The 27,546-nt window shown below is 45.0% G+C and overlaps 1 protein-coding gene across 1 annotated transcript in view; it reads right to left on the bottom strand.

The window, feature by feature from the left end:
* Positions 1 to 27,546, bottom strand: part of LOC120850791 — a 60,615-nt gene that overhangs the window by 20,744 nt on the left and 12,325 nt on the right. Inside the window, exons 2-7 of the mRNA XM_040223462.3 lie at positions 22,040 to 22,113; positions 17,995 to 18,084; positions 16,908 to 17,074; positions 4,881 to 5,007; positions 3,253 to 3,379; positions 1,987 to 2,185 (exon numbers count right to left, since the gene is read on the bottom strand). Of these exons, the coding sequence (XP_040079396.2) occupies positions 1,987 to 2,185; positions 3,253 to 3,379; positions 4,881 to 5,007; positions 16,908 to 17,074; positions 17,995 to 18,084; positions 22,040 to 22,087 (758 nt within the window). The 5' untranslated portion in view covers positions 22,088 to 22,113. The remainder of the gene's footprint in view (positions 1 to 1,986; positions 2,186 to 3,252; positions 3,380 to 4,880; positions 5,008 to 16,907; positions 17,075 to 17,994; positions 18,085 to 22,039; positions 22,114 to 27,546) is intronic.

Genomic DNA, 27,546 nt, shown 5'->3' with positions numbered 1-27,546 from the left:
GTTATTTTTTAAAAGAAATCCAATTTGCTGTTCTTTTTCTTTTTCTCTCTCTCCTTCTAACTTCTTTAATTTGATGCCCATGTACTCCCTGTAGAAGTCTTTTGAGATTATTGCGTTGAGTGTGATTTCTGTGACATGGCTTTCGTTTAGGGCTGTGCATCGAGCAACATTTTTAAATCAATTAAACGGCTAGCTTTAATATATGAAGTATGTGGTTATGAAATTCAGAGATAGATAAAAGTTTAAGCTAAATTATGAATGTAGCATTATACACTAAGGGGACACGATTGGGTTCGTATTCTTAGAGACGACGGAAGAGTGCATTTCAACGAAGAAGTTTAATTACGTTGGTTCGTTATGGCATACATTTAAATATCACGGGCTGGTGGCGGGAGTAGAGGAGAGAGCAGAAAATATTATATGAATATTTTTATTCACTCAAATCGCCAGCTACTGAGTGCTATTGGAGTAATTGAAACATGTCAGTTAGGCGTCATCCACTTATAAAGGTGCATTTTATTAAAACATTAGACGGCGGACTTTCATAAAAAGCATCGTGGTGTGTTACTGATCTCCCACTCTCTTGCTGTTAGCAGTAGCAACGCGAATAACGAAATGCAAGGCCAACAAGAATAAATATTATTCACCAGGATGGGAAGCAGCAAATATAGTTTACCTTTCTGGTAAATATTTTTAGTACATGCTGTCGGTGAGGCACTTATATTTGAATAAAAATCAGATAAGGGCGAACTCATTTTATAATTGTATATTATTATATTTTACAAACAAAACCAACGTCAAGTTAAAATAAATTATAAACTATACTTCACCAATTGGTTCTCATGATTACATTAAATTACGTTACATACTTTGACAAATTAATAAATTAAAAAAAATATCAGAGATTATTGCAGTATACTATTATTGGGTAGGTTGATCGATTACAGCCCTAGTTGCGTCCTGTATATTTGAAATGAAAATAAGTACATGTGAGCAACACATTACTGTAAAAGGCAACCCGTGAACTTTTATTACAAAATCATGGTTGCACCACAACCAGAAAACGAATAGAGACATACCTAATGTCGTTTATCGTATTTTTTAAATAGAGAACTGTGTATGCTAATACTGTGTTACGATTTAGGCTATATTTATTTTACAGCTCTACCTGGGGAAGCCCCGCTAAACGTCCCCGCCCCCTCCCCCCCCCCCCCCCCCCCCAAAAAAAAAGAAATTAAGGTGACACAGACATTTTTTTTTCGCCCACTTTTACACTTTTTCGAAACTAAGACACTTTTATGACGCATCAATAACAACACAAACACTACCATCTTTAATTGGAATGCCATTTCACTCGTTTCACAAGAACGGAGAAAGCGTTGCACGTGTAGAATTAATTTTATTTTTTAAACAATCTTAGTTAACCATGCTACAAAAATAAAATCTGAAATGACCCCATCGAAAATTGACTTTATAAACTTAGTGCCACTACAGAAATTTTCGTAGCGTCTGCAGTCCTTACTCAATTCTTACGATACCAATAAAACGTCACCAGCGTAATAGCTGCGCGCCATTCACCCGTGTAATCATGCCTGATTCAGATAGATGCGATTTTTCGTGCGATTTAGCAGTTTTCAACGTCCCTCGCGCGGCAAGAAAGCGTGACAGCCGCGACGCTCAACGCCGCAGCTGCGAAAGCTCAAGCAAGGTTGCCCGCTTGACAAAAGTGTTGCTCACAAATAAATACTCGATATATAATGGTGCAACCAAACCACTGCTCTGGATGAGCGTCACACAGGTGTGAGATTGTGCACGATCGTGACTTCACGTTGCACGTTAAAAACTCCAGGTCAGTGGTGGTAGTGCACTGGCCAAATTTCCCATCTAGAACGAAGACACCAGGTGAAATTTCCAGGTAGACTAGGTTCCCGCTGTCGTAAACGTCCATATATGGCAAAATGTGAAATTTCCACACGTGGAACTTGCCTTTCCGGAATTGAGGCCAAGTCTCGCCATTTCTTGAGCGCCCGCGAGAGCTGCGCGCAGGCCTGTCGCACCATGAGCAGGGCCTGAGACCACTTGAAGTGCGTGTGGTCCACCTGCTGCTTGCAGATCTGCAGCTTCTCCAGGTCGAGTGCGAGCTGCCCCTCGAGCTCGCTGCCTGATGATCCGCCGAAGATGGTGTCTGGTTCGAAAAACAGCACGTATACCCGGGCAAAGAGTTAATAACTCCACATCGAGTGTCACCTCCAATTATGGAAATATGTACACAGGCATAGCCTCCTCTATACGGAGAAAGCCTGGCACATCGACGACGGAGCCATAGAGCGCGCGGCCGCAGGAAAAAGGAGAGGAGGAGCGCGCCGAACGGTGACCAATATGGTAGCGCAGAGCAGAAAGGGCAGACCTAGACAGCGAGCGCTTGGGTCATGAGCGGCCGCTCCCCGAACCACGCTTGTTTTTGTGTTTTCGTCACCGTCGTTTTCGTACTCCGGGAGAAACGGGCGCGGCGATTCGAAAGGGCGCAAGGAGAAACGGGAAAGGGTGGACGTTGAGTTTCTCCTCTCCGCGATAGCGACAAGAAAAGAGAGAAAAAAAAAAAAACAAGATTGTTTCTGCGTTTGGCCGCTCGCTCTTTTGTGGCGCTAGCGGGCAAGGTTCTCTCCGCTCCCGTTTCTCCGCCCCTCCTTTCCCATTTACGGCGGCCGTCTTTTCACGCGACGCGCCAGGCTTTCTCCGTATAGAGGAGGCTATGACACAGGTTGAAAAAGTTCCAAGGTGGTACCCGTGCGCAGGTTTGAAGTGTTCCCGGATGGCGCCACCGCGCCAGTGTGTTAAACACCGACGACCAGTTCGCGCTTTCCACTTTTCCCCCGCTTCCTCCTCTCCCCTTCTACCCTGTCCACCGTTGCAACACCACCTGTTGACCGTTGCCCCGTTTCCTGCTCCCCCATGGCGAGGAGAATCTTCTGCCTTGCAGAATCTCGAGTCTGGTCGTCGGTTACAAGGGGACGCAGCGCACTAGGATCACAGTCAAATGCAAATATGCGAATAGGACTGCTGGTTAATGGTCAGCGAGCCCTCTTACAAGCTCGGGCCAATAGTGTTGCCAGCTGATGCCCGATACAAACGTAGCAACTTCGGCTCGTGAAATAGGAATGCACTAACTAGGTAAGCCAAGAGTTTGGCCAAGTTTGAGCGCGTTTACTCTCTGGTTTTTCTCTTGTTTGAAGAAAATGTAGAGAAACATACCCAAAAGGTTGTCTCTGTCTTGATAGAGTTGTGCCAGCTCTTCACACTCCTTCGACAGAACCTTGATTTCTTTTTGGATGACTTCGATCTGTGCCTGCGTGGCCTTGAGCTCATTCTGACATACTTCCTGTGAGCAGCATGCAGGAATCGGTTTGTAGCGTGCTCCACACAGAAATAAACAAGAAAAGACGCCGCTCACATGAAAACGGTACTATTTGTGTAGGACCCACACGCTGGGATGTCTTTGTTTTCCTAAGATTTATTTACGTGTCTGCATCACTGTTTCGTGGCGGCACTTTCAAGAATTCGATATACCCTCGGGTGATGTAGGTAGATGCATAAATAAATAAATAAACACATTATACTAATTTCAGTTCATTCATATGTTTGACCAAGTTTCCTCATTGGAGTATACATCTGATCTACAATTTTAAGACAGCATCAGAAGAAAATAGAAAATTTATATGTCGGCGACATATTACTTTAAGCACATGCATGTTAAAAAATAATTACATTTTCGAAAAGAGCACAAAAGAGTGAGGAGACAAATGTGTCATTCATAGCCTTTGATTTGGAAGTTAGATGCTACGCGATTTTTTTACCTGTTTCGTAAGTTGTATTTGTTGGGTACTGCTCATTTTTAGTATAATCTGTATGTCGTATTCTGTATTCTTCAAAACCTGGTGTTTTGAAGAAATGAAAAGCTTGTTTTTTTCTTACCTCAAAAGTAATCTAAACATCGCTGAACGCTCAGTTTTCACACAAACATAGTACTATAGTGCTATAGCGGATTTGCTAGGCAGAGAAGATACTTACAAATCTTTAGCCCCCCCCCCCCCCCCCCCTCCTCAAAAAAAAAAAACAAAAATTCTAGTAACTATATTTTGCGAATGGGACCAGGTGCCGAAGTTTCCCAACCTACTGTTATCTGTCTCAAAAGTTAGACATGATTTTCGAAAATTTTTGGGGAGAAAATGGCAGCCAACTGCAGATGTACCGGGGCCGCTCCCGATAGCAGGCGCCGTGCCTGCTATCGGGAGCGGCCCCGGCTCTATCATTGAAAATTTCTGAAACTCGCTTAGAACTTGTGAATGCGAGGATGGTGAGCTCTGAAACTTTGAAATCGAACCCAGCAGCTAGCGCTACGTTTCGGCGGACACTGAACGTTCAGCGATCCGTAGTTCATTTTTGCGGTGAGAAATACAACGCGGTTCACTTTTCTCTTAGGCACCCGCTATTTCGCGGGCTTGCTCAAGAACTCTTACGAGATCGCGACGGAAACTTGAACAGAAAACGTGAAATGCTGCTTCCAAACATAGTCCACAAGAACGACGATGTCAAGACGACAGCGGCTGCCGTAGCATCGTTAGAGTGTACTAGCATCGCCCAAAACGCGAAGCACTTTTAAGCAAAAATTGCTCCGCGTCGCGTCACCTAAGGCGTAACCATATCAGCCGTTGTTGAAGGTATGGCGTGGCCGAATAGCGTGCCGCCCGTGCCACCACCTCACAGCGTCGGCGACGGTTGCTATGATTATGCCGCCCAGTGTCGCGGCGCGGCGCGACGCGGTTTTTGTCCACGTATGTTTCACGCATTAGAACACGGAATAAAGCAAAGAGGCCTCTAACCAGGCGGTTCATGTTGTCGAGGTATTCCTCTTGTTCAGGCAGGAGGCCTTCCAGCTCGCGCTGCTTTAGAAGTTCGTCCTTGACGGTCATGAGCTCGTCCTCTCCGAAGAGGTCCGTAACTGCTTTTCTGCGCGGAGGACAAGACATCAAGACAAAGATTCGATGACGACGCTCCCGCGAAGTTCTCCGATTTCTTTGTATACTGTCACGCATGGGAGCTAAGTAGAACGAGGTTAATGAAATAGAAAGCGGTTCTTCATCTTTCGTCTCGGGTCCTACGCGCTCGGGCAAACAAAGCAGGGTGCCTAATCAGCTGTGAAAGCTCGTATCGGATCGATAGGGATTCTGGCCGGGTCATACGACTCCCTGCGGGGCAAATTAATAATCTATTTATGGCAAATTTTGCAATGGGAAGCCTGCGATGATACGTGAGCCGCGCGCGACGCTGTAAGAAGTTCCGCGGGGCTTTTCGGCTGATTGTCTTTTGAAAAATATGCATCGCCGACTGGCGGGTTCAAAGGGGGGAGGGGGGGGGGGGGTCCGGATTTCCCCCCGCTCTTTTTTTTGATCCCGCATGTAATATTTTAGGGGGGTGCAAAGCGGAAATGATGTGTGTGTGTGTGTGGAGGGGGGGTGCTCTCATACATTCGATACTCGGACTCCCCCCTCTATGGAAACACCTGCATCCGCCCTTGACATGGTTTGAACTGGCGTCACATCTTCGGCCATTATGACGGCCTTTCTGCTGAACACTATGCAACCTACATTTCGCGTCATCGAAGATTTTTTTTTCTTTGTTTTCTACAAGAACAAGTTGAAATGACCGGCGTAGCGTACAAGCCAGGTATTTTGTATTACAATTAAAATGCATTGAGGTGCGTCTAAACGATCATCTGCTGTCGCACTACATGCCATTGGAGATAATTATTGTTTTATTTACTTAGTTTTAACCAGGATTTCCTGATATTCAATCAAGCAATAAATAAATGTCCTAAAGAGTAAGGGTTCATTTTCCTCGCCAGATGTCTTAGAAAATTACATTTTCATTTTCACTATAAGTCCTCAGAGCCGGTAACTTAACTTCTTTTAGGCACAGGCACGTACTTTGCGAAACTGGTTGTATGTGAATATGTACGATGAAAAAGCAGAAGCAAGTGGTCTCACAGTACCATCGGGTTTCAATGAAACGAGAAGAGTGACGAAGCTTTGGGTCCAGCACCGGCGCACCTTCCAAGCTCGGGTTGTGCCTGGCGAGGTTCAAACACATTGGAGTGGGACGTACAACCTCGCAGCGCCCTACTCCGATGTGTTCGAACTTCGCCAAACACAACTCAGACTTGGAAGTTGCGCCGGTAGTGGCTCGAAGTTCAGTCACTGTTGGCATTTCATTCGAACCCGATGGTACATCGGGTCTTGAAGGCTGCATAGAAAGGCAAAACTGCACTAAGCAAATTGCACGTGAAGCCGCAATTAACCAACCCAAATGGTTAGTGAGTACAACAATGAACCATTTGAAATGTGCGCTACGGCACCGGAGTTTAATTACCGTTACTTGAGCTGCTTTGACGCAGATTTACGTATTTCTCCGTTTCAGCTTCTGTCCAGACGCAGCCGATGCTACAAGCGCGAGCATGTGGCCCAGAACAGTGCTTGCACTGCACGAGCGCGCGTGCTTGCTAGGGATGCTGGAAGCCCGGAGCTCGCGCGTGTAGCTTTGGCTGCGTCTGGACCGAAGCTGAAACGAAGTATAGAAGGGGGGTTAAAATTTTGGAGGTCGATGTCACAAAAAATTTCGACGTCACACATATAACAGGCGGCGCCTGCTGCTGAGAACCGCCAAGTACGCACGCCCGTCCTTTCTTATCTGCTGGCTTGCTCGTTTGCCTTTTTCAACGCGACGCGCTGCTCCTGTCTGATTGAAACGGCGATAGACTCCGCTCCGGTAGCCCCGATTCCACAATTTGAACGAGAGAGCGTTAAAAGGAGCTCGTGTCGCAGAAAAGCCGACGTCGTCGTCGGTGGCGTCATGACGGGAAAATCCTGATTGGTCGATAGGGTCATGACATCACAGCCACATGACCTCGCGCGGGAATTTAAAACAACGCACAACGCTAACGTGAAACGGGAATAGTGACGTCATGCGTGAAATAAAAGTGATTAAAACATGACATGAGATGAGAATCAAAGGTCTCCGCATGTCTCAAATGATTTTCCTTTATAAAGTAATTTATTCGCCTTAAAGAAAAAATTGACGAATCTTAGGCGGTATTCGTACTCACGGCCCTTCGGTTGCGAGCCAGACACGCTATAGTGACTAGGCGATGTCCGCCGCACTTCCTGCTCGCTGCCATGAACAGCATCAGAAGCGAATGAGCACGCGATGCGAACGGGTCCCGATAACGCTATCGCGTTCAACTGTTATACCCCTGTCGGACGGGCGAGTTTAGTGCACTTCAAGCGAGTGCACTTCAACCCGTCGAAACACACTAAAAGTGTGTTGGTGCTACATGGGAAAACTTTGTGTCACTCCAAAATGATGGCAATGACAATGGGTAAAGCAATTTGCACACAAAATATCAAAGTGCATGCGCATATTTTTATAAATAACTTCGTCGTCTTATAAAAAACACGTTACCACACATCTTTGCGCTAAGTCACGAGCTTTAATTCAAATATAAATCCGATTTGATTACTGTGATCAGCCATTACAAGCGAGGCAAATCCAAAGTCTAAACATCACCTTCATTCGCCGCAATGAGAAATCAAAATTGGGGTGGGTGTATGTTTATACAGCCCAGAACTAAGTCTGCCTCAACGGGCGGCAGATGAGAAATTTAGTCAGTGAAATACAACCGCGAGCCTGGGGTTTTGACTTGTACCACGCCGTAGTGATACTCGACCACACGCCGGTACGATGCTCATCCAGATCGAAACGACAGGGGTGGAAATAGACCATTTGCTATAGGGAGTATTCACTGGGCGGCCATAGCTGTGTGCGCGAATGCTGAGCGCGTGCTGATGGCGAGCTTCCACAGTGCTTTTGCAACGTGCATTCCGCACCATCAAGAGTGCCGGTCTTAGCAGCCTATTTATGTGAGCTCGTTCTGAGCATGCGCTCTAAACAGCACCCACAAATATGGCGTCTAGTGAATACTCCCTATGTTACCCAAGCATCAAGGAGAATGCAGGGATTGGTGTTCCACGCGCCACACGCGCACGCCTTCCCCGTTTAAAAGATTCGAAGTAAATAACCAAAACAAAGCGTTGACGAACGCGCGTGCAAGATGCCATTTGTTTTAGGTATTTGCTTTGGAAAAGGTACTACTGCTGAGGCCAGCACGTGCGGCGCGTGGAACACCAATTCCTGAATTCTCCTTGATGCTTGGGTAATATAGCAATAGGTCTTTTGAACCCGGGATCCCTGGGTTCTGTAGCGCAAGCGTTTGCTCCGCTTGCTCCGAGTGGTCCAGTGGGCTCGGCGTGCGCCGAGCCCACTGGACCACTCGCCACGCGCCACAACGAAATATCATGTATTAGCGGCGAGATGTTTTAGTGGCGCCCTCCTGTCGTTACCTTTCGTGACGTCATTACCTCACCAACAACAGGTTCGATGGTGTTTGTAGGAGCGTGGTGGAAGCTTGAAATCATTGCGCTCTTAAAGCAACACTACCAGCACCGTCGGAATTGAAGTTCTTCCATTCCTCTTATTTCCGTCCATGAGAAATCCTTTGCTGACGTCATAGTCAGCATTCGGCCAATTGCGGAAGGCCGACCACAGCGACGCTTTCGATCGCGCACGTCGCCAATAGTGTGTGGAGGACGAGCTGGAGTGCGATATCCGAGATGTTGGACAGTGGAAGCGCGTGGTGGGGCACTTTTCTCCGTGAGAGCCCAGCACCTTTCAGATGAGAGGCAGCTGGAGCTGGATGCCGACGCACAGACAACAATTTCGAGTGACATCGATCAGCAGCTGCAGGCCAATGCCTACACCAGCCGCTCTCATGACCGATAGCCTACCCGTGATCAGTCCAGAACGGTGGACTTTTCAGAGAAACGAACGGTGGTTCGAAGACACCTTGCCCCATTTGGGCGAGTTCCATTTCAAGCAAGCCTTTCGCGTCTCTCCTGCCACCTTCAGATTCCTGGTGGAGTCTTGCAGGTGCCTCCTGGGGTGCTATGTTGCGCTTTTTGCACTCCCAGGAGACTTGGAAGAGGGAAGTGACGTCAACGACTAGAGCAAATGGAGATTGGATGTTGACAGAAGAAAACAAAATCAACATCCAATCTGCATTTGCTGCGTTGTTGACGTCACTTCCCTCTCCCTAGCCTCCCGGGAGTGCAAAAAGCGCAACATAGACCCCCTGGCCGTCGCTGGCCGTCGCGCAGGTGCCAAGGCTGGAAACTAGATTAGCCGCTTGTTTTTCTACAATGCACTACTTTCTTGCTAATAGAAAACAAGTGCGCATTTAATATTACTTTTTTCGAAATAATATTAATTTTACGCAGCGTTAGTTTCTTTTATTATTTTTACTCCTTGAACACTGTTGTCAAGATTAAACACTCAGTCTACTGCGGAGTCGGGTATAGTATGCTCCCCAATCTCACTTCACCGGAAGTGTATTCTTCGAGCAGGGCTGGGGATAGACCCTTCCCGGAATTCAGTGCCATCTGGTGACTCAAACGGCAGTTTATCTTTTACTATACTAATGGCGGCAATGAACCTGTGGCCTGCAGTATTTAATGGGGTACCGTCACTTTCGCAAGTCAACGGTAAACGAGAATGTGCACTTCACTACAATTCTTTTCCAATCTCTTTTAGTGTCGATGGCGAAACAAATGCAGTTAGTCGGTAGAAGCGCCAACCCACATAGACGCCTTGATAGAGTTATGTACATCAAGGGGCTCTGAAGCCGAGTGAGTGCTACTAACAGATTGACTGGGACCGAGTTAGAAATGAACGCTTACGCAGCTCTTGCGTCCAATTCCTGCTTCACGACGCGCTAACATCTAGAATGTATAGGCCTCGAATCATCTGCTTAGGAGCACCTTCAACTTCTTCCTTCATCAGTAAACGGAAGGCCGCCATTAGTATAGCACATATGACATTTTCAGATGATGATGATAGTGATCAAAGTGGCCAGACTGAATTCCGGAAAGGGTGAGCTTTCTCTTCAGGTACTCCGATTTGCGTTAGCCTACTCGGCCACAGATACCCCTTAATAAAGACACGTTAAAAAAATAGATGTTTACACTTCTCTGTAATATTGAATTGGAGCGCAGCTCTTGAGGAGGAGGAGGAGGAGGAAGAGGGGAGGGTACGAAGGAGAGGGTATGCAGCTGGTCCCCCTCCTTTCCCTCCGATCCTCATCTCCTGCTCCCCTCCCATTTAACAGAAAATTTTCGCTAAATTTCCCGCTAAATGTAGCGGTGAAAATTTTCCGGTAATTTGAAGTGTGACGTCACATGACAGGTTACGTCACAAGGGTAAAATTTAGCGGAAAAATTTTCCGCCAAAATTAGCGAAAGGGTCACACATGACACGTGACGCCATGTGTGACGTCATTTTGGGAAGCATCCCCATAATGCAGCGCAAGGTTACGCCGACGCCAACGCCGCTCAACCGGGAAATGGGCGCCTAGGAGATGCGCTATAAAACAACGTTACATTAATGAACAATTTTTACGCCAATTGGATGATTCTGATCGATCATCGCAAGCCAAGATAAAGAAAGAACCATATCCAACTTTGGCGTTCCGCTTCGTCCCACGGAAGTCTACGAGGAGGCCCTGGCACTGCCTAATTCGATCAGAATTATCGTGTTGTCTCAAATAGTTATATGCTGAAAAAAAAGTAGGCTCTATCCTTCTCTGCTAACCAAGATAGCCTTGGAATGATTGAGTTTGTCGTCGTCTTTTATCAATTCACCGTGGCGCTAATCTTGGTACAGATCAGCCGCTCGCGCTGCAGAACCCAGGGATCCTGAGTTCAATCCCTACCCCTGCCCGTTTCGATCTGGATGAGCATGGTACCGGCGTTCGGTCGTGTATCACTACAGGGTGATGCACGATAAAGACCCCAGGCTAGCGGTTGTACTGCACTGGCTAAATTGCTCATCTACAGCTGGGAGACTCGCCGCCCGTTGAGGCAGACCAAGTTCTAGGCTGTATAAACATACACACAACCCAATTTTTTTTTACAGATCAGCCTAAACACCAAGTCCACCCTACTATTTTTTTTGCAATGCCACTTTTCTTTGTTTTCTCCTTCACGAATTTCTTATTTTTTATAGAATGAAATTTACGCCACTTGTTGGTTTCTGTTTTGTTGGTTTTACTGTTGAAACACTGCTATCGATTCCACGCACTCGATCGAGTGAAGTGCGTTCGTCAAACTCGCTCGAAACCAAGTGTGTTCCTCAGGAAATAGCCGTGTGGCACACTATAGAAATGACACTAAAGGCGAAGAGCACTTCGTTGAAGTGCACTAAATTTGCCCGTCTGACAGAGGTATTATTCGCTCATCGCTCTGGACAGCGGCCGAGCTCGCGTATACCCTGCGGCACGGGCAGTTCACGTGACTCTCTCGCGCGACTCGACGAAGCGTTTCAAACAATCGCACGCAACTCCGCATATGCACCTCGGAGATGGCGACGTGGTGGATGCACACTGGCCTTTACCAGACTCCGAGCCACGGGCTTCTTGCTCACCCGACATCGTCATGCGGCAGGAGCCCCTGGACGCTTCTTCAGCCGCGGCATAGCAAACCTATGAACCAATCAATTTGATTTTCTGTTGGCGATGTGGCCATTTTGATCGTTCGCCTGGCTTAGAAGATGCAATACTTTGTATATACAGGGTGTCACAAAAAACAAATTTACAGGGTCTTTTTTTTATCAAAAAAAATAATCTAGGCATCGCCGAACGCTCATTCTCCACCCAAAGATAGCGCTAGAGGTCACAACCAGATGCCAAAGTTTCAACCCGATCCGATACCTTATTCAGAAGTTATAAGTGATTTTATTAAAATTTCAATGGGAAAATGTAGCCCATTTTTGCCCATTTTCAGTTTCTGGTGCCATAGAGCCTCATGTATTCGAAAACTCCGTTGGAGGCCATTTTCCCATCGAACTTGTCAGAAAATCACATAACTTTTGAATAAAGTATCGGATCGGGCTAAAACTTTGGCATCTGGTTCTGTCCTCTAGCGCTACCTTCAGGCGGAGAATGAGCGTTCAGCGATGCCTAATTTATTTTTGCAATAAAAAGAAAAAAAAAACTAATTTTTTTTTTGCGACACCCTGTAGTATATTATAACAATTCTAATTTCGCCATCACACTCTAAAAATGTATTAATGTTTACATCTGCTCAGATCACGAAGGTGCCGATCCCTGCAATCTGCTGAGCGCATCCAGCGAATAGCATAACCTCAAAACGGATTTGACTTTTCTACTTATATATATATATATATATGAACAGCACCTGGGATAAAAAGAAGGCACTCGAGAGAAATATACTCCAAAAAATATTTGCCCTTAAGGAGATGGTCGTCCAAATCAAGGAGAAGGTCGCCGAAAAAGTTGTGTATGGAAACGTTTCAAGCCTGGTAGGCTCTTCGTCAGTCCGTGAAAGAACACCTCGTTATGTTTTTCTTTCAATCAAGGCAAAAACGGCCGCAAAGAAAAAGTAATTTGCAAAATGCTTACCGGTTAACGGGTATCTACTAAACTAAATTCTCGCTTAGAAGTCTAATTTATCCCGATAAGAAAGCGGTAAATAGTATTGAGATAATTAAATATAATATTATTAACGCCACTATTTTCACAAAACCAGCTTTTGGGACATGTGGTTGGACATAAGCCAATGAGAGGCCCAATGGAAAGCGTTTGCTCGCGTCACATTGAAAGATAAAGCTAGAAAAAAAAACAAAAAAACATTGCCCGCGGCACCGATTAGAAGATCTAAATTGAATGTCCATAAAAAAAAACGGCAGTGACCCTTTCGAACTCTTAAGGCCCTTCGGTTCTAAAGTGTTAAGTTTATAAATAAATACGGATTCTTTATTTTTTCGATCTCTGGTGCTTCGAAAGACACCATGAAGTATAATAAAATGAAGTGAGAAAGTCCGTTATGTCCTGTGGAGTTTAAGTGACGAGAAATTGGTCCGGCAATGTGTTTACGTGTGTGACTTTTATGTAGATTCGTGTGTTTTCTTATGCTTGTTTTAGTTTCTCCTATGTATTCGCGACTCCAGCGACCTATAGGGGGCGCCACCACCAAACAAACATGGCGGCTGAGAACAGGTCGCGTCGGCTCGGCCGGGCCGCCTGAGCGGTTGGCGCATTCAATTTAATATATTTTCTTTTGTTTAATGCCCTATTTTGTAGGTATTTGTAGCCGGTGCATATAAATTTGCAGATGATAGTTTTGTTTTCCCGGTGCTTTTTGTTCTTCTTATGTAAAACTTATGTTTCGGAGATTTTGTTCAAAACCGAAACTATGGGCTCCGGAGAAACGGTAATATACTCTAATCAGTTTGGATCAGCCAAGGAAAACGGCGATGACTACAGAAGTCTTCCACTGAGAGTGAATTTCAGCTAACTCGCATGCATCGATCATGCGACTTTTCTGTCCGCGATATCGAGCTTTTGTGCGTATCCGCGTTTAAGAAACAGCTCCACTCGTCTGCTCGGTCAACAACACAGGCTGCAGGAAAATTACGAAAATTAAGCAAGCGCTTCTTGAGCCAAAGAGCATGGTTATGTATTATATCACGTACTATGTACCACTAAAGCAATATTAGTATATTCTGCGGGTTGAAATGTGAGCTTAGTTGACTAGCTATTAGGTCAACTGCTGAATAAAAGCATATTTGACAGACAGAGATATACTACTCAAACTCAGCCAAATGGTTCTAGCCTGCAGCACGAAGACGAATGCGGACAAACGGAAGAGAATTTTTATCAGAGATTAATACAAAACCCCTCTGCATTGAACTTAGTGAAATCCTAAACGGAGAAATTGGGTAATTTTTGTGGGCGGACAACCTGAGCAATGTAGACGTATATTGTGGCTGGCTTCAACTGGGGTATACAGTAAATATTGGAGACGCGATAGATCATAATGTCGTGACATCTTTTACTTTGCGAGACGCGTCCCCCACCTTTTGAAAGTAGACAATTTCTCTCATTAATCGTATGCAGCGAGCAGGTTTTTTGGAATCAAGTAATTGCGAAATCAGCCCAACTCCTTCAGTGTGGTTCAGAGGCTTTTACGGCGAAAAGCAGCCAAGATGAATAGCCAACGCACCGACCGGCGTGGGTGGCTCAATCTTGAAGGTAACCTAACACAACCAAACTCAAGAAAAGCAGCCATTGAACCTTGCCATTTACTTGACTGCAACAGTGGTGTTCCCTCCAGTGAAACACTTCGTCTGTCGCCCTCAGTCCACTGTTCTACATCCTTATAAAGAAACCACTTATCAGTTACCATGCAAGTAATCGTCACTTTGAATGTGATTCGAGACAGACAAAGAATCAAAACGTTTTTCTGTGATTCCTTCCCATCGAAGAAATCGAAAGCACGCGACCGTGTGTTGTGGATTACACGGGCTTTCAAACACGTGATGGAAGGAAGCAATCTACTGAGGCTTCACCACACTAATGAGCACACAGGCAAACTTAAGAAATATTTGGACCTTCGTCAAATTACATTGTTCTCCACCGCGCCGACAACGCGTGTTCCGCGGAGGCCGCCAGAGACGCGGAGAGGCGCAAAGCGACATGTTCCGGCTGGTTCCCGGTTTTCCCGCTTGGTGACATGCGTTTTGCTGAAGTCGCAAGCAAGAGCGCCTGTCCTGTATACTTCTTGTCGTTGTCTTTCTGTTGCGCTATTTTATGTTTTACTGAAGGACAACATCGAAAAGCGCAAGATGCAGGATTGTCTATGGTGAAGGAATTGAAGAGGAAGTTCCAGATGGAAAGAAGGGGGGCAGACAAGCTTCAGGAAGACTTCACTAAGTTCTCGACGGCATGAGTCTCGGGAGATCTGACGAGCTGTTTCAGCCCATTAGCTGCGAGGAGCGCCAGCGCGGCGACTCCAGCAGAAACAATACTCCGTTTTCTTTTTTTTTTTTTTTGGGGGGGGGGGGGGGGTCTGTTTTGCAGACGTTCGTTGCAAAGAGCAAGCGCCGCATAAATACATACATACATACACACATACATACATACATACATACATACATACATACATACATACATACATACATACATACATACATACATACATACATAAATAAATACATACATACATACATACATCCCGAACCAAATTGTGCATTTTTTACATTGAATCAAATAAATAACATTTTCCGAATTACAGTCAAAGGTACCGTTTATTTTCCAATTAAAGTTATTTGCTGTGCCACGAATAGAGTTAGCCATTATTATATTAACACAAAATGCATTGGTTACTATTGCATTTTATGTAATCAAGAGGGACCAAGCTACGTCCGATGGAGTTTCTGGACTGTCTTAAAAAATCCAATAAATTATGTGGTCTCCTAAACGCTATACCAGGCGGTCGAGGGATAACAGTATTTAAAGCAGTGTTCATGTGTAAAATATTCACGTGTCGTCTAAGAATACTGTTTATCACAGTGATTTAGAATGAGAATATTACAGTGATCTGTACCTTTACTTTCTTTGTCGAGATGCAGACAGGCTATGCGGAGTCAACATTTCTGAAATAAACACACTCGACCCTGATATATGATTACTCCAATTTGTGAAACAGACTAAATAAATGTTAAGGAATTGGATGAGATGATTTCCTAACTTTTACTAAATGGGAACCTCCAAAAGATGTTGAAGTTTTATACATCTCAGCGCAGTAATCTATTCTCGTTTTAACCGAGTTATCTTTTATGAAAGAAAGAAAGAAAGAAAGAAGGAAAGAAAGAAGGAAAGAAAGGAAGAAAGAAAGAAAGAAAGGAAGAAAGAAAGAAAGAAGCAAAGAAAGAAAGAAAGTAAGAAAGAAAGAAAGAAAGAAAGAAAGAAAGAATGAAATCTTTATTCGGGTTTTCTCTTCGTTTCACCAGCGAAACGTCTGTTGAGACGCCTTGTGTTATGTTTACAAACACAATGTTGCCAACCTTGGGTTGGCAACATGCTTGTGGCACATATTGTGAACGGACATTGTTTTAGTCCCTCGATTTCTGTTACGGCACTACTTGACCATGAGCGTAAAATGATTGTCGACAGAGTGACTATTACCGAGCACAGTCCAAGTGTCGTGGTGCTCGCATCCAATTCGTGAGCTGGATTCGGCTCGCTGGGTTGATTTTCAAGATTGCATAGATTGCATAGATTACGTATATTGCTCCCAACCCTGGTGTGGTAGTTTTTTTCCGCTCCGCTGAGTAATGTGCAGTTAGTACAAATTCTAACTCAATGCCGTTTTATGGTTCCTTTAAGCAGACAAAATAAACAGTCAATTTTCAACCTCTTTGCGGGAAAAAATTAATATTGTACTCATCCACATTACACGTTAAGAGGGACACCGGCTTGGTGGTAATAATGCCTTGTACAATAAAGAAAGAAAGAGTAATAATGTCATGCGCGTGGCACAGATGACAGCGCACGCGACTAGAGTTTGAACCGCACCGACCTAGTTTACCTTTTACTATTCGTTGCCCTTCGGGGAACTTGGAAGTTGCAGTTCAATTTTGGCATCTATCGCATCTTCTGGTCTAGGATCTTCCAGAACATATATAGTGTATAAAAGCAGCTCTATCACGCCGCGTCCAGTCAGTCTTTGGCTAGCGCTCGACCCTTTTTTTACGTCGGCATAAACACCTGCAAAACCATTTTTTTTTGCTACGAGTGTGTCACATGAGATTTTTAGTTCTCTCGATTATTTATGGTTGCGTCACTTAACACCCTTGACGCTAATACTAGTGTGAGTTGTCACCGTTTTTCTTTTTTTGGTAGGCATAGGGGTGGACACCGGGGGAGGGGGACTTATACTCACAACATCTGCGAGAGCCGTTGTCTGTCGTTTTCTAGATTTGTGGCGGCCACTTCGAGCTGCTGCAGCAGGTCTATTTTGACCTGGTAGCTCTGCAGGGTCCTCCGACGTTCCAAGAGCTGGATCCGCTTCTCGTGCTTCAAGTACAAATGAAGGGACTCCTGGGAGATCTGCTGGACAAAAAAATAAAGGGACGGACAGACCTTAACCAAGTCGCCTGCATAGTTGCTTTAACTTCAATATTGCCGGTTACTTTTAGTGCGGATTACGACAGTCGTAGTCCGCACCTAATGCCTGACGCATCATACCTAATCGAATGGAGAGCGTGTCTCAGCATATCTATATAGTATATTGCCCAACATCTGCGCTTCAGATTGCAATGACTGACTAGGATCAGCATAACTTTTGTTCAAAGTGTCAATCCTTAACAGGCCGCCATCTATGCACCAATTAGATAATGTGATCTACTTACGAAGCGTGGTAAAGTAAATGATGCGAACTTTTTCCCGAAAAAATTTAACTCGCGTCCTCTGCGTTTAGGATGTCATCAAATCATATATTGCTTTAAGTTCATGCCCGTGCTGTTTATGTCAAGTTTTTGTGCAGGACGATATCATCATTATCTTTTTGGACTTTTAATGTTTGTCCTATATATAATCGTTATGGTCTCATTCACCGACTTATTCAGATATTCATAAGGTGTGCTTTCCTTTAATACCAGTTCCTTCACGTTCAACTTTGATTAACGCTTCCTTAAACGCCGTTAATAAAAGTAAAAAAAAAAAAAAAAAAACTCGTGAGAATTTAAATCTGATTTTCCAGCAGGTCAGGTAACATATAGAAATTATTTTTTGAAAAGTTGGAAAACACTTATACTCATCATCTACTTGCCGCATCCTGGTGATACATGCATTAATAATAATAAATAAAGTGATTATCATCTATTCAGTTTTGCTTTGGTTTTACCCTTCAAAATACCTGTGTTAAAAGTTTTGACCACCGAACATTTAAGAAACAAACAGGGCCAGAGATCAGAGGCGTCGTCAGTGACGTAATCTTCGGGTTCCCAAATGGGGCTTGGCGAACACACCTGAGGATCGTTTTCATCCTTCGCAGGCTTGCACGAGTTCTGCTGAGGTTTCACTACCGCAGCTGCCGTGTCCTTTTGGGGATATGTGACCTGCGCATATTCCACAGAATATAAAAGCGCGTTATTCCTTCAATGAAGTGAAGTACAAAAATCATATAGACAACTGAAACTTCAGATACTAAAAATCTTACGCAGAAGAGATGTTCCTATTTATTTTCTTTATTTTCAGTGGATATTTCGTTCAGCATTTCGGGTTCCATACCCTCCCCTGCCCCTTTCAATGTGGATGCATCGCATTGAAGTGCGGCAGTATGCCATTACAGTGTAATGCACGCTAATGACCCTAGGCTATCAGTTGTAGTGTACATAGGCCAACTCGACCATGTACAAAACTGAAAAACCAAATGTTATTTTATGGTAAATTTTCCGCTTTATAAACCTCCATGGCAAGACCAACTATTTCACCTTTTAGAGCGCAGCTCTAAGCGCCCGTTTCCGGCTTGAGCGGCGTCGCCGTCGCCGTCGGCGTAACCGCGCGTTGCATTATGGGACATTTCACATAATGACGTCACACGTGACGTGTCACTCGTGAAGGTCACGACCTTCACAGTTAAGGTCACGTGAAGGTCACAACCTTCACGAGTGACATCACGAGGGAGGGGGAAGGGAGGAGGATGGAGGAGGAGGGGAGGAGAAAGAGAGGAGGAGGAGGGACATACCCTCCTCTTTGTACCCTCCCCTCCTCCTCCTTAAGTGCTGCGCTCTAATTCAGCATTAGAGGGGATTGTAAACGTCTTTCATTTCTTTTTGTACAGGAGACGGTGTTTAATAAACCGAGCCATTACTATCAATTTCAGGGTGAAAATACTTATCAAAGACACTGTCAGACATACGACAAGCCTTCATATCGTTAATGCCCATGGTACTGAAAAATTTAGTGTATCAATAATACATGCGTGGTTCCCGTGTAAATAACCTTTAAAGGTACACTGACAGGGTATTTAGGCTCGCCAAGGTGTTTATCTGTAGATGACACATGAGAGCCCAACTACCCAGAACACAATTTGCGGCTCGAAATTCGTTTTCTTTCCGCCCGAAAACCGCCGATCGAGAACTGGCCGGTTTGAGTCGCGCTCACTCTCTTTTTCGTAGTCACGTGCCGTTTTGTATGGTTTAAACACAACCACCAAATTTAGTCAAAGTCGTCGGTCATCGAAGACACTCACTCAATATTAAAATTAGATAAACAAATATAATACCTATTTTTGTGACTTCTAAAAGAACGGCAAATACATTGATTGAAAAAAAAAAAAAAAAAGAAGTTGCACAGCCACCTGACTTTTAGCAACCACTGTCCTCCTCTATATGTCTTCTTTCTCCCCAGTCCAGTTTCGGTTGCGGTTTCGAGCAGTCGCGTTTTTTTTTTTTTTTTACTTTATTAAAAATATAGGTGACGTTGTAGCAAAATATTGATTGGGTAGTATTTTGACATCGTTACGAATCGCCTGGCAAAAAAATAAAGAAATATTTTGAGGAGTGTCAGCATCCCTACAATGCTTTATAGTAACACATCTATACCCTCGATAAGGAGTTCCATTCATGTGATCTCCTCGGGAAGAAAGAATATTTAATCGAACTTATCTTACATGCATACTCTTAAAAAGTTTACATTTTGCAAAAATAAAAAGAAAAAAAGGTTGTTCTGGGGCGGAAGATATTTCCGTCTCAGAAAACAAAGCAAAAACATAATTTTATTTATTTTATACCTTTTATATTTGGCATAACGTTTGCATTGATGCTTCGTGTAGCTCTTTATCGAAGCGTAGTTTGTTTCAGCGTTTCTTCGGGCATTCGTCCTGCTACGTAAAGTTTCATTATTACCAAATGTCCAGCAAAAAAATTTGCAATTTTTTTTGCACCGTCAAACTAATCTACGTAGCGGACGCTCATTTTCCGTCCGAATGTAGCGCTAGAGGTTCGAATTAGATGCCAACGTTTCAGCGCGACCCGATATTTTATTCAACAGTTATAAATGATTTTATGAAAATGTCAATGGGAAAATGATGGCCGACGGAGCTTGTGAATACATGAAGCTCTGTGGCGCCAGAAACCGAAAACGGGCGAAAATGGGCTTCATTTTCCTATCGAAATTTTCAAAAAATCACTTATAACTTTCGAATAAAATATCGGTTCGTGCTGCAACTTTGGCTTCTGGTTCAGAACTCTAGCGCTATCTTTGGGCGGAGAATGACCGTTCGGTCATGCATAGTTAATTTTTGCGACAAAAACAAAAACGCTGTAAAATTGTTTTTGGAAGACGCTGTATATTTGTTTTTAACGTAGGAAAATTATTAAATTTGCATGAAAATTATTTGAGTTTACTTTTTTTCTTTTAGCGTGTTTGTATTCGAAGTTTGTTTTTTGTGGTCCTCAGTGAACCGGAATCGTCTTTTTTACGCGCGTCCTCACCACGGGTATTCCCTATACAAAATCAGCGATTAAAAAAAAAAAAAAATTGTGGGCATTCCGCATGTAGTTGTCAAAACTGGGAGAAGCTGCCGAAGCACGAGAGCCAATAACATATCTCCGGTTATCAGGTTTTTCGCGGACTTAAAAGCTGATGCTCGTATAACAAAGTACCGTTAAAGTCTAAGGTGTGATCCAATCAAACCCGTTCGAGCGCCTTTATTAAGACGAGCGGAAAGCTACAGTGCTCACCAAAACTTACGGAACACGTGAATGGCGTCTTGTCTCAAGCCGAAGAACTGCACGTTCAGTAAAACAGTTCGAGTGAGAGAGACCGCTCGCTCAAGACCGAAATTGCGGTAGAATCGGGGACAACACAATAATTTTGGTTACGAGCCGCTCTAGGCTTTTTGCTTCATTTAGTAGACACATGAAATGCTTACTGATTGAATCATCAAATCGCTGACTGTTTTGAAACTCCTATATGAATAAACCTTTGCGGTAGGAGGGGGCGATTAGTATAGATTATCCGACCGCCAATATTTCTGCTTTGTCCACGCTTTAGCGAGCGACCTCCTTTTTTATTGAGCTATTCTTCAGGGCCGCCGCCAGGATAGCTCTCCCTAGACTAAAAACACTGTTCGCATGTTCCAGAAAAGTTTGGTGAGTACTTTACATCAGCTGGCGGGACAAACTAAACAACACAATATAACAGGAAACAAGAACGCACCAGGGCTCCTTAGAAATCACCGTGCGCTTTTCCGGAATGCGTCTCACCGCTTGGAGAGGCGGCGGATAGCGTCCGCCTGACCCGACTGCGGAAGGTCTTTCGTTTCCTAGATATTCGCGCCAAGTCATTCATTGCTCTATTCGACACACATTTGTCACCATACACCGCCTGCACTTTACGACCTTCCGCTCTTTGGAACGGAATCACCGCTCACAATCGCAAGCATGGCGCCCCGACTAATGCCCCATGCGAGCAAGCACGTGCAGCTTGCGCGTGAACATAGCTTTGGCAAGCTTGAAATAGCACGGGCTTGTCCGTGCGAGCAGAGACTTGCCGGCTGCCAGTTATCTTGCATGCAATCGTCTGACTCTATACCATGGACAGATTCCCGATCACGCCGGCCGTGTTGTCAATGGTGTCGAACACAAACCAGACATGCGAGGTGAAGGATTTAACGCTTGCTGGATCTTACTTTGGTTTGCGCTGATCGCGGGAATTGAAACGCCTCCGGGATTCTCATGCTCCGGTGTATACGGGACGTGGCACAAACGGGTTTCATTTTATCACGCCTCGTATAATCCACAATATTGGCTTGAAGCTCCCCCTACCCCCCGGGATAGAGAAAGTAACAAAAGCCTTATTAATTCTTATTAATTCCTGCTGATATTATCGCGAAAAACGAACAAACAAATACCACGTACTAATAGAAATCAGGTGCCTAGCAATTATCGCTCAAGGGCCGCGTCTCCCCGCCTAATGAAGTGGCAAGCCGCTTATTCTTGTTAGGCACATATTCCTGCGTGTAGCGGTTCAGTGCGTTTCGTCATTGAAAGTAAGAGTTGGTCTTACGACAACGTCCAACGGGAGCGGCGCCTGAGTGCTTCCTCCGCAGCCCATGCCGGGCTCCAGAACACCACGCAGTCCTAAAAGGGAGAAAAGGAGCAAATGACCAAGTTCTTAGTAAAGAGCACAGTATTGATCGGGTGACAATGACTTAAGCCTGATTATCATGGTGCGATTTTGCTTGCGATTCCGCAACTGCGACCTTAAACCGCGCAACCTCCACCACAGTTTTTTTTTTTTTTTTTTGCCACAGGAGTGACGTCGCAATTTGTGAAATCGCAAGTAATATTGCAGCATTCGAATCAGGCCTTAAGCGCCGTTCACACATATGCAACCGAGTAAAACCGAGAGAGACCAGACCGGTTTTTAAGCCTTTTGCGACGTCTTAGGACCGGAGGCGCTGCAGCGGAGCTGGTCCTCAGACGTCGCAAAGGTCTGATCTCTCTCGGTCTCACTCGGTTGCATATGTGTTAACGGCGCTTTAGACGCGGGGTTTGCTGTACTGAGAAACTGGACACGCGTTGAGCTACGCTCATTAGCCGATACCAAAAGAATTTGTCTAATTCATAAAGTGTAAGGAAGCATTCGAAGTAAGTAATATTGTGAGTTAGGTGTACACACTCTCTTCGAGGGATGGTGTTCGCTGCGAACCAAGTGACGACACAACTGACCACATTTATTTCAAAATGCCACCGTCTACTCGCTCAGACGCTCTTATTGCCGAACCTTTTTTGCGAATTGAATGATGGTTGAATACGCGACCTTCCCCTGCTCGGAACGCCCCGATACGACTGACCTAATTGCCTTCATCTCATAGTCATTTTTGCTTTGCCAGCACGTGTCCGGCAGTTTCGACACGCGTACGTGCTCGCTTTGAACGTTCAAACTCTACCGCTACTATGCCGCTAAACGCTCCCCTGCTCCGAGCGCTCACTTTTGCACGCTAAAACTCTGCGGAAAGTTAAATGGGACAGGGAGTGGTCGTATAAGGCGGACCTCGTAGGCCAATCAATGATACTGAACGTTCCATAAAGCAACGTTCTGGCTCCCATATTGGGTGGCGCAAGACGGCCTGGTATCAATTGGTATAAAGCTGGCTACAAGTATGTTACACGACATGATTGAGAATGACGTGCATTCGCAACTTTTACAGCCGATAGACCATTCTGATAATCGCCTTCTACACGCTGCCATCTTTGTCTACTGGGCCGGGGAACGCGTGCCGGGCATGCGCAGTAGCCCCTTCCGCCGAATATCAAACGCCGCCTATGCGTCCGCGGTACAGTGACTCAGCAGTTTTCGCCGGATTGATACGCGCTGGAAATGTGTGTAGCGATCGCGGTGCCGCTTATCAAATGGTGAGCGTATTCAAGGATGATCGGGACAGGACAAGAGCATGCGGTTAGGTTTGTGACGCCTTGGTTTACTAATTGAGTCTGCCAAACGATTTGTTTTTATTTAGAGAAACGATTTTCATTCGATGGTTCTTGACGTATCAGGGATGGTGTTCTCTCGTACCACGAGGCGATCTTCGCTGAAAGTTGGCAACCAAACGACTGACATATATACTAAGTGCTCCGTCAACGGCAGCGGTACGAACATTTATGAGTACAAGTTGTCCACTATAACTTGCACCAAACTTCATTAAAAAAAAAAAAAAAAAAATGGAGCGCTCTGCCGGAGCGTTTATATGTTATTAGCAAGCAGCTTACGAAAGCGTGCGATTTCTTTTTTGCGTGTAGTTTAATTATTTCAGACTAATTAGCTAACCTTTTTAATGATTCGTTTAAGGGCCGAGGTGTGAGTTGTAGAGCGCATTGGGAAACACACAATTAAAGGTGCCCTGAGGAGGTTTCTGAGGTCGCCTAAATTTGGCGATCACTCTCTCTGCGGGCTCTAACCATCCTGGAAATCTATAAATCATAACGATGCGCAGCTGATTTCCCCATTAAAAAAGCAATCAAAGATCGAACACACTGAGGTCATCTCCGGCGATGGAATGAGCACTGTTCCGGCAGCCAGGACGACATGTGACCAATGAAAACGCGACATTTTGTTGAGTCTTGCGTAAGCTGCCACTGCAAAATGTGTATGCTTGTGCAGATGATAAAAGCAAGTAAGAGTAGTCGAAAACTGTTAATAGAGAGTTTTAGTAGATCGTTCCGATACCTCCGATAGCCCCGATAACGATACTATGCATGCACGAGGGAGGCGGTGGCGGAGTATCGGGTATCGTTATCGGAGTCATGGGAACGATCTACTAAAACTCTCTATTTTTTTTTTCTGGAGAGAGAATATAATAGTGTAATAATTGTCTGAAAAACAGCGCACTGTTTTTTTTTTTTTTTTTTTCTGCGGGAGTGATGTGTCCGGTCGTCAGCTCTCGAGCTCGCGCTCGCTGGGTTGAGTCGTAGTCCGGGCCGTATGGGCAAACTAGCCCCGCGCATTCGATATAGCACTCAGCGGTTCCACCGGTCGGAGGCGGGGGGGGGGGGGGGGGGGGGGGGTTCGATTTTTATTGGCTGACAGTGGTCCTGGCTGCCGGCACGATGCTCCACCCATCGCCGGAGATGACATCGGTGTGCTGCGATCTTTGATTGCTTTTCTTATTAGGGAAACCGGCATCGTATCGACATGAATTAGGGATTTCTAGGGTGCTTAGAGCCAGCAGAGTGAGTTATCGCCATATTTAGGCGATCTCAGAAATCTCAGGGAACCTTTAAGGTGTCTTTGTTATATGATGCGCTTTGCGCGTTTTCATTGAACCTAAAAAAAATCCCGCGAAATATAAAAAATAAAACAAAAAAAACTTTTTAGCTTTTTTTATTTTAGTGAAGAAGGAAGACCAGCGGAGCTGTAGTTTCTGTTCTCAGCGATGGCTTTCTAGGTGAGCGACCTGCTCTTCTTTCGCAAGAGAATCCGAAGCGCTCGACGCAGTGGAATTTTAGGCGATAGCGGCCTCGCGGCGGTTGCGGAACCATTCGCGCTGCTGCGCACATCGCCGCTCGTTCCGTTTCCGTTCTTCTTCCTCCGAACAGAGCAGTATATTGGGAGTGTTTGGCCAGTGGCTGTGGCGACGAAGGCGCCGGAGAGGAGAAAAGTGACAGAAAGGGAGGAGAGCGCCGAGGGAGCGATGGCGAAAGAAGGCAGCAAGGAGGAGACGACCGCCATTTTGACGCAACGCTGTCCGCGCAATGCACTGTTGAGGCTACGTGTCGTCTGCTACGGGCTTATTTCTTTTTCGCCTGAATTAAAGTTTGCGCTCAGACCGGGAGAAACTTAATTCGTTAGCTTTTTAAGCCACCGAGAAATAAAACTATACCATTTTCTTGTCAAAGTCTGCCAAATAAAAGGAAAGAACCGAAATTTGGATGTCGATCCCATGCATTCCGCCGGGCGAACGCTCAGCTGGGAGCAGCCGAGAGTTCACGCGCATGCGCTCAAGCCTCTCGCTCTGCGCCGCTGGCTGATTGGCTCACTCGGGAGGGGGGCGTTACGGCGGCGAGATCATAAACTGGCCAAACTTTCCTCATTAAAGACTCTGCCTCCGAAGAAATATTGCCGCCATCTATGAGCGACGGCAGCAACCAAATGTCTGGTTGCCGAGGCTGGAAAGGTTGCCGCGATCTATGAGCGACGATGGCAAGCAGACAACCGGTTAACACAACACTCTGGACAGCTACAACCATCTATGAGCGACGGCGGTAACCATAGTGTTGTGTCGACCGCGGGTGTTGCCGTTTGTTTAGTACCGGACCCGATCCGAAGAAAACAAGCCCTTAACAACTCCGCTGTAAAAAAAAAAAAAAAAAAAAAAAAAAAAAGAGTGCACGTGACAACGCGCTAGCGCTTTACGTTTGCAGCGCGTTCGGACATACCCTGAAGGAACGAAGTTCACCTTATCCCTGGCGCGCTGTCTGAGACAGGGCTTTAATTGCGGCAGCAGGTGCTCGCGCTTAGTACCTTCGGGGCCTACACAAACACGAAGCACTGTCTTGCCAGTGATGAGGGAGACTTCGTTCCTTCAGAGCCTGTCTGAGAGCGCTGCGAGCGCGCGACGCGCGTAGAGTTCCTTGATACTTCTTTCTACAAGTAACGACAACCAATACAAATGACAAATCACATTCCGCTGGAACAAAATGGCGCCATTCAGCTCAGTCTTCTGCTGTGCGCCGCCATTCGCTTCCTGAAACCTGCATCGTTACGCAGTCGGCGCTTCAAAGAATGTCCCTACTTCTAAAATGCTCTTATCGATTTCAGAAGCGCGAACACGTTGTCACGTGGTCTTGTTATATTTCGCGGACTTTATTTTTAGGTTCATTAAAAGTAGCGCGCAAAGCATGCCATGTTGAAAACACCGTAATTGGGTGTTCCTGAATACGCTCCACAGCCTTTCCAATTCACACCTCCGCCCTTCGACGAATATTTAAAAAGTTAGCTAATTAATCTTGAATAATTAAATCACTAGGCGCACTAAAACCAAATTTCGGAACTTTCGTAGTTAACAAGGTACATTTGACAACACTCCCGCCGCAGCGCTCCATTTTTTTTTTTTTTTTCTTTTAAAGTTTGGTGCAAAGGGAACAGCGGAAAAATATTCAAAGGACCAGGGTCGAGAACTGGCCAGTCTTTTACGCGTGATCAAAATAAGTAACGAAATAGCGTTACTAGTTACTTTCCCGAAAATTTGCGCGCTAGATTCGTTATCATCCTGTTAAAGTAACAAAATATCGGTACCGTTGCCTCAACCGTTACTTTTGCGTTACTTAAGATTTCAGTACTGCACTCTCAGAAAAAAAGGTGTATTATTACACCCCTTGTCCCATATAATACACCCCAAAACTTCAATTCGACGTACAGCGCCCCATCATCGAACAGGCGGCACAAAAGTTTACGAGGGGCTTGATAGCCGTGTGGTACAACTTATTAAGATAGCTGATGTACGTATTACTGACAACAAAAAAGATTATCGGAGTTTTCTTGGCCGTACTGCAAAAGCTCCGTGCTTTCTTCCTTTGGTCTTTGATACGTACTTTAGCAATTTAATAAGTTATATCGCACCATTATCAGGCCCCCGGAAAAATTTGGTGCCGTCTGTTTGACTATAGGGCGCTGTACGTCGAAATGAAGTTTTGGGGTGTATTATATGGGACAAAAGGGTGTAAGGTGATACCCTTTTTTTTTAGAGTGTGATTGACTGCGATAAGCTTCGAAAACAAACTTTAAAATTAATTCGTTTTTTTAGAGCGATTTTATACAATTTATTATATTTGTTTACAAAATTTGTAGAATAGACCTTATCTTTTAAATTGTAATTTGAATCGACTTTCCTATTTATTTGCGAATAATGTAATGACCTTTATGTGCGACCATTGAGTAAGCAATACTCTTTTTCGCTTGAGTCGACTGCCCGTTGAATCCCGAGGGTGTCAAGGAGGAAAAACATGGTCAGGAGAAAGCGTACTGGCACACTCTGCTTGTGAACCAATCACGGATGTTTCATTTCCCGAGGG

The sequence above is a fragment of the Ixodes scapularis genome, unplaced genomic scaffold (assembly GCF_016920785.2).
Source record: "Ixodes scapularis isolate PalLabHiFi unplaced genomic scaffold, ASM1692078v2 PGA_scaffold0__279_contigs__length_252992795, whole genome shotgun sequence".
Lineage (NCBI taxonomy): Eukaryota > Metazoa > Arthropoda > Arachnida > Ixodida > Ixodidae > Ixodes > Ixodes scapularis.
Note: the sequence above shows the minus strand (reverse complement) of the source record. Positions and strands in the feature narration are given on the sequence as shown.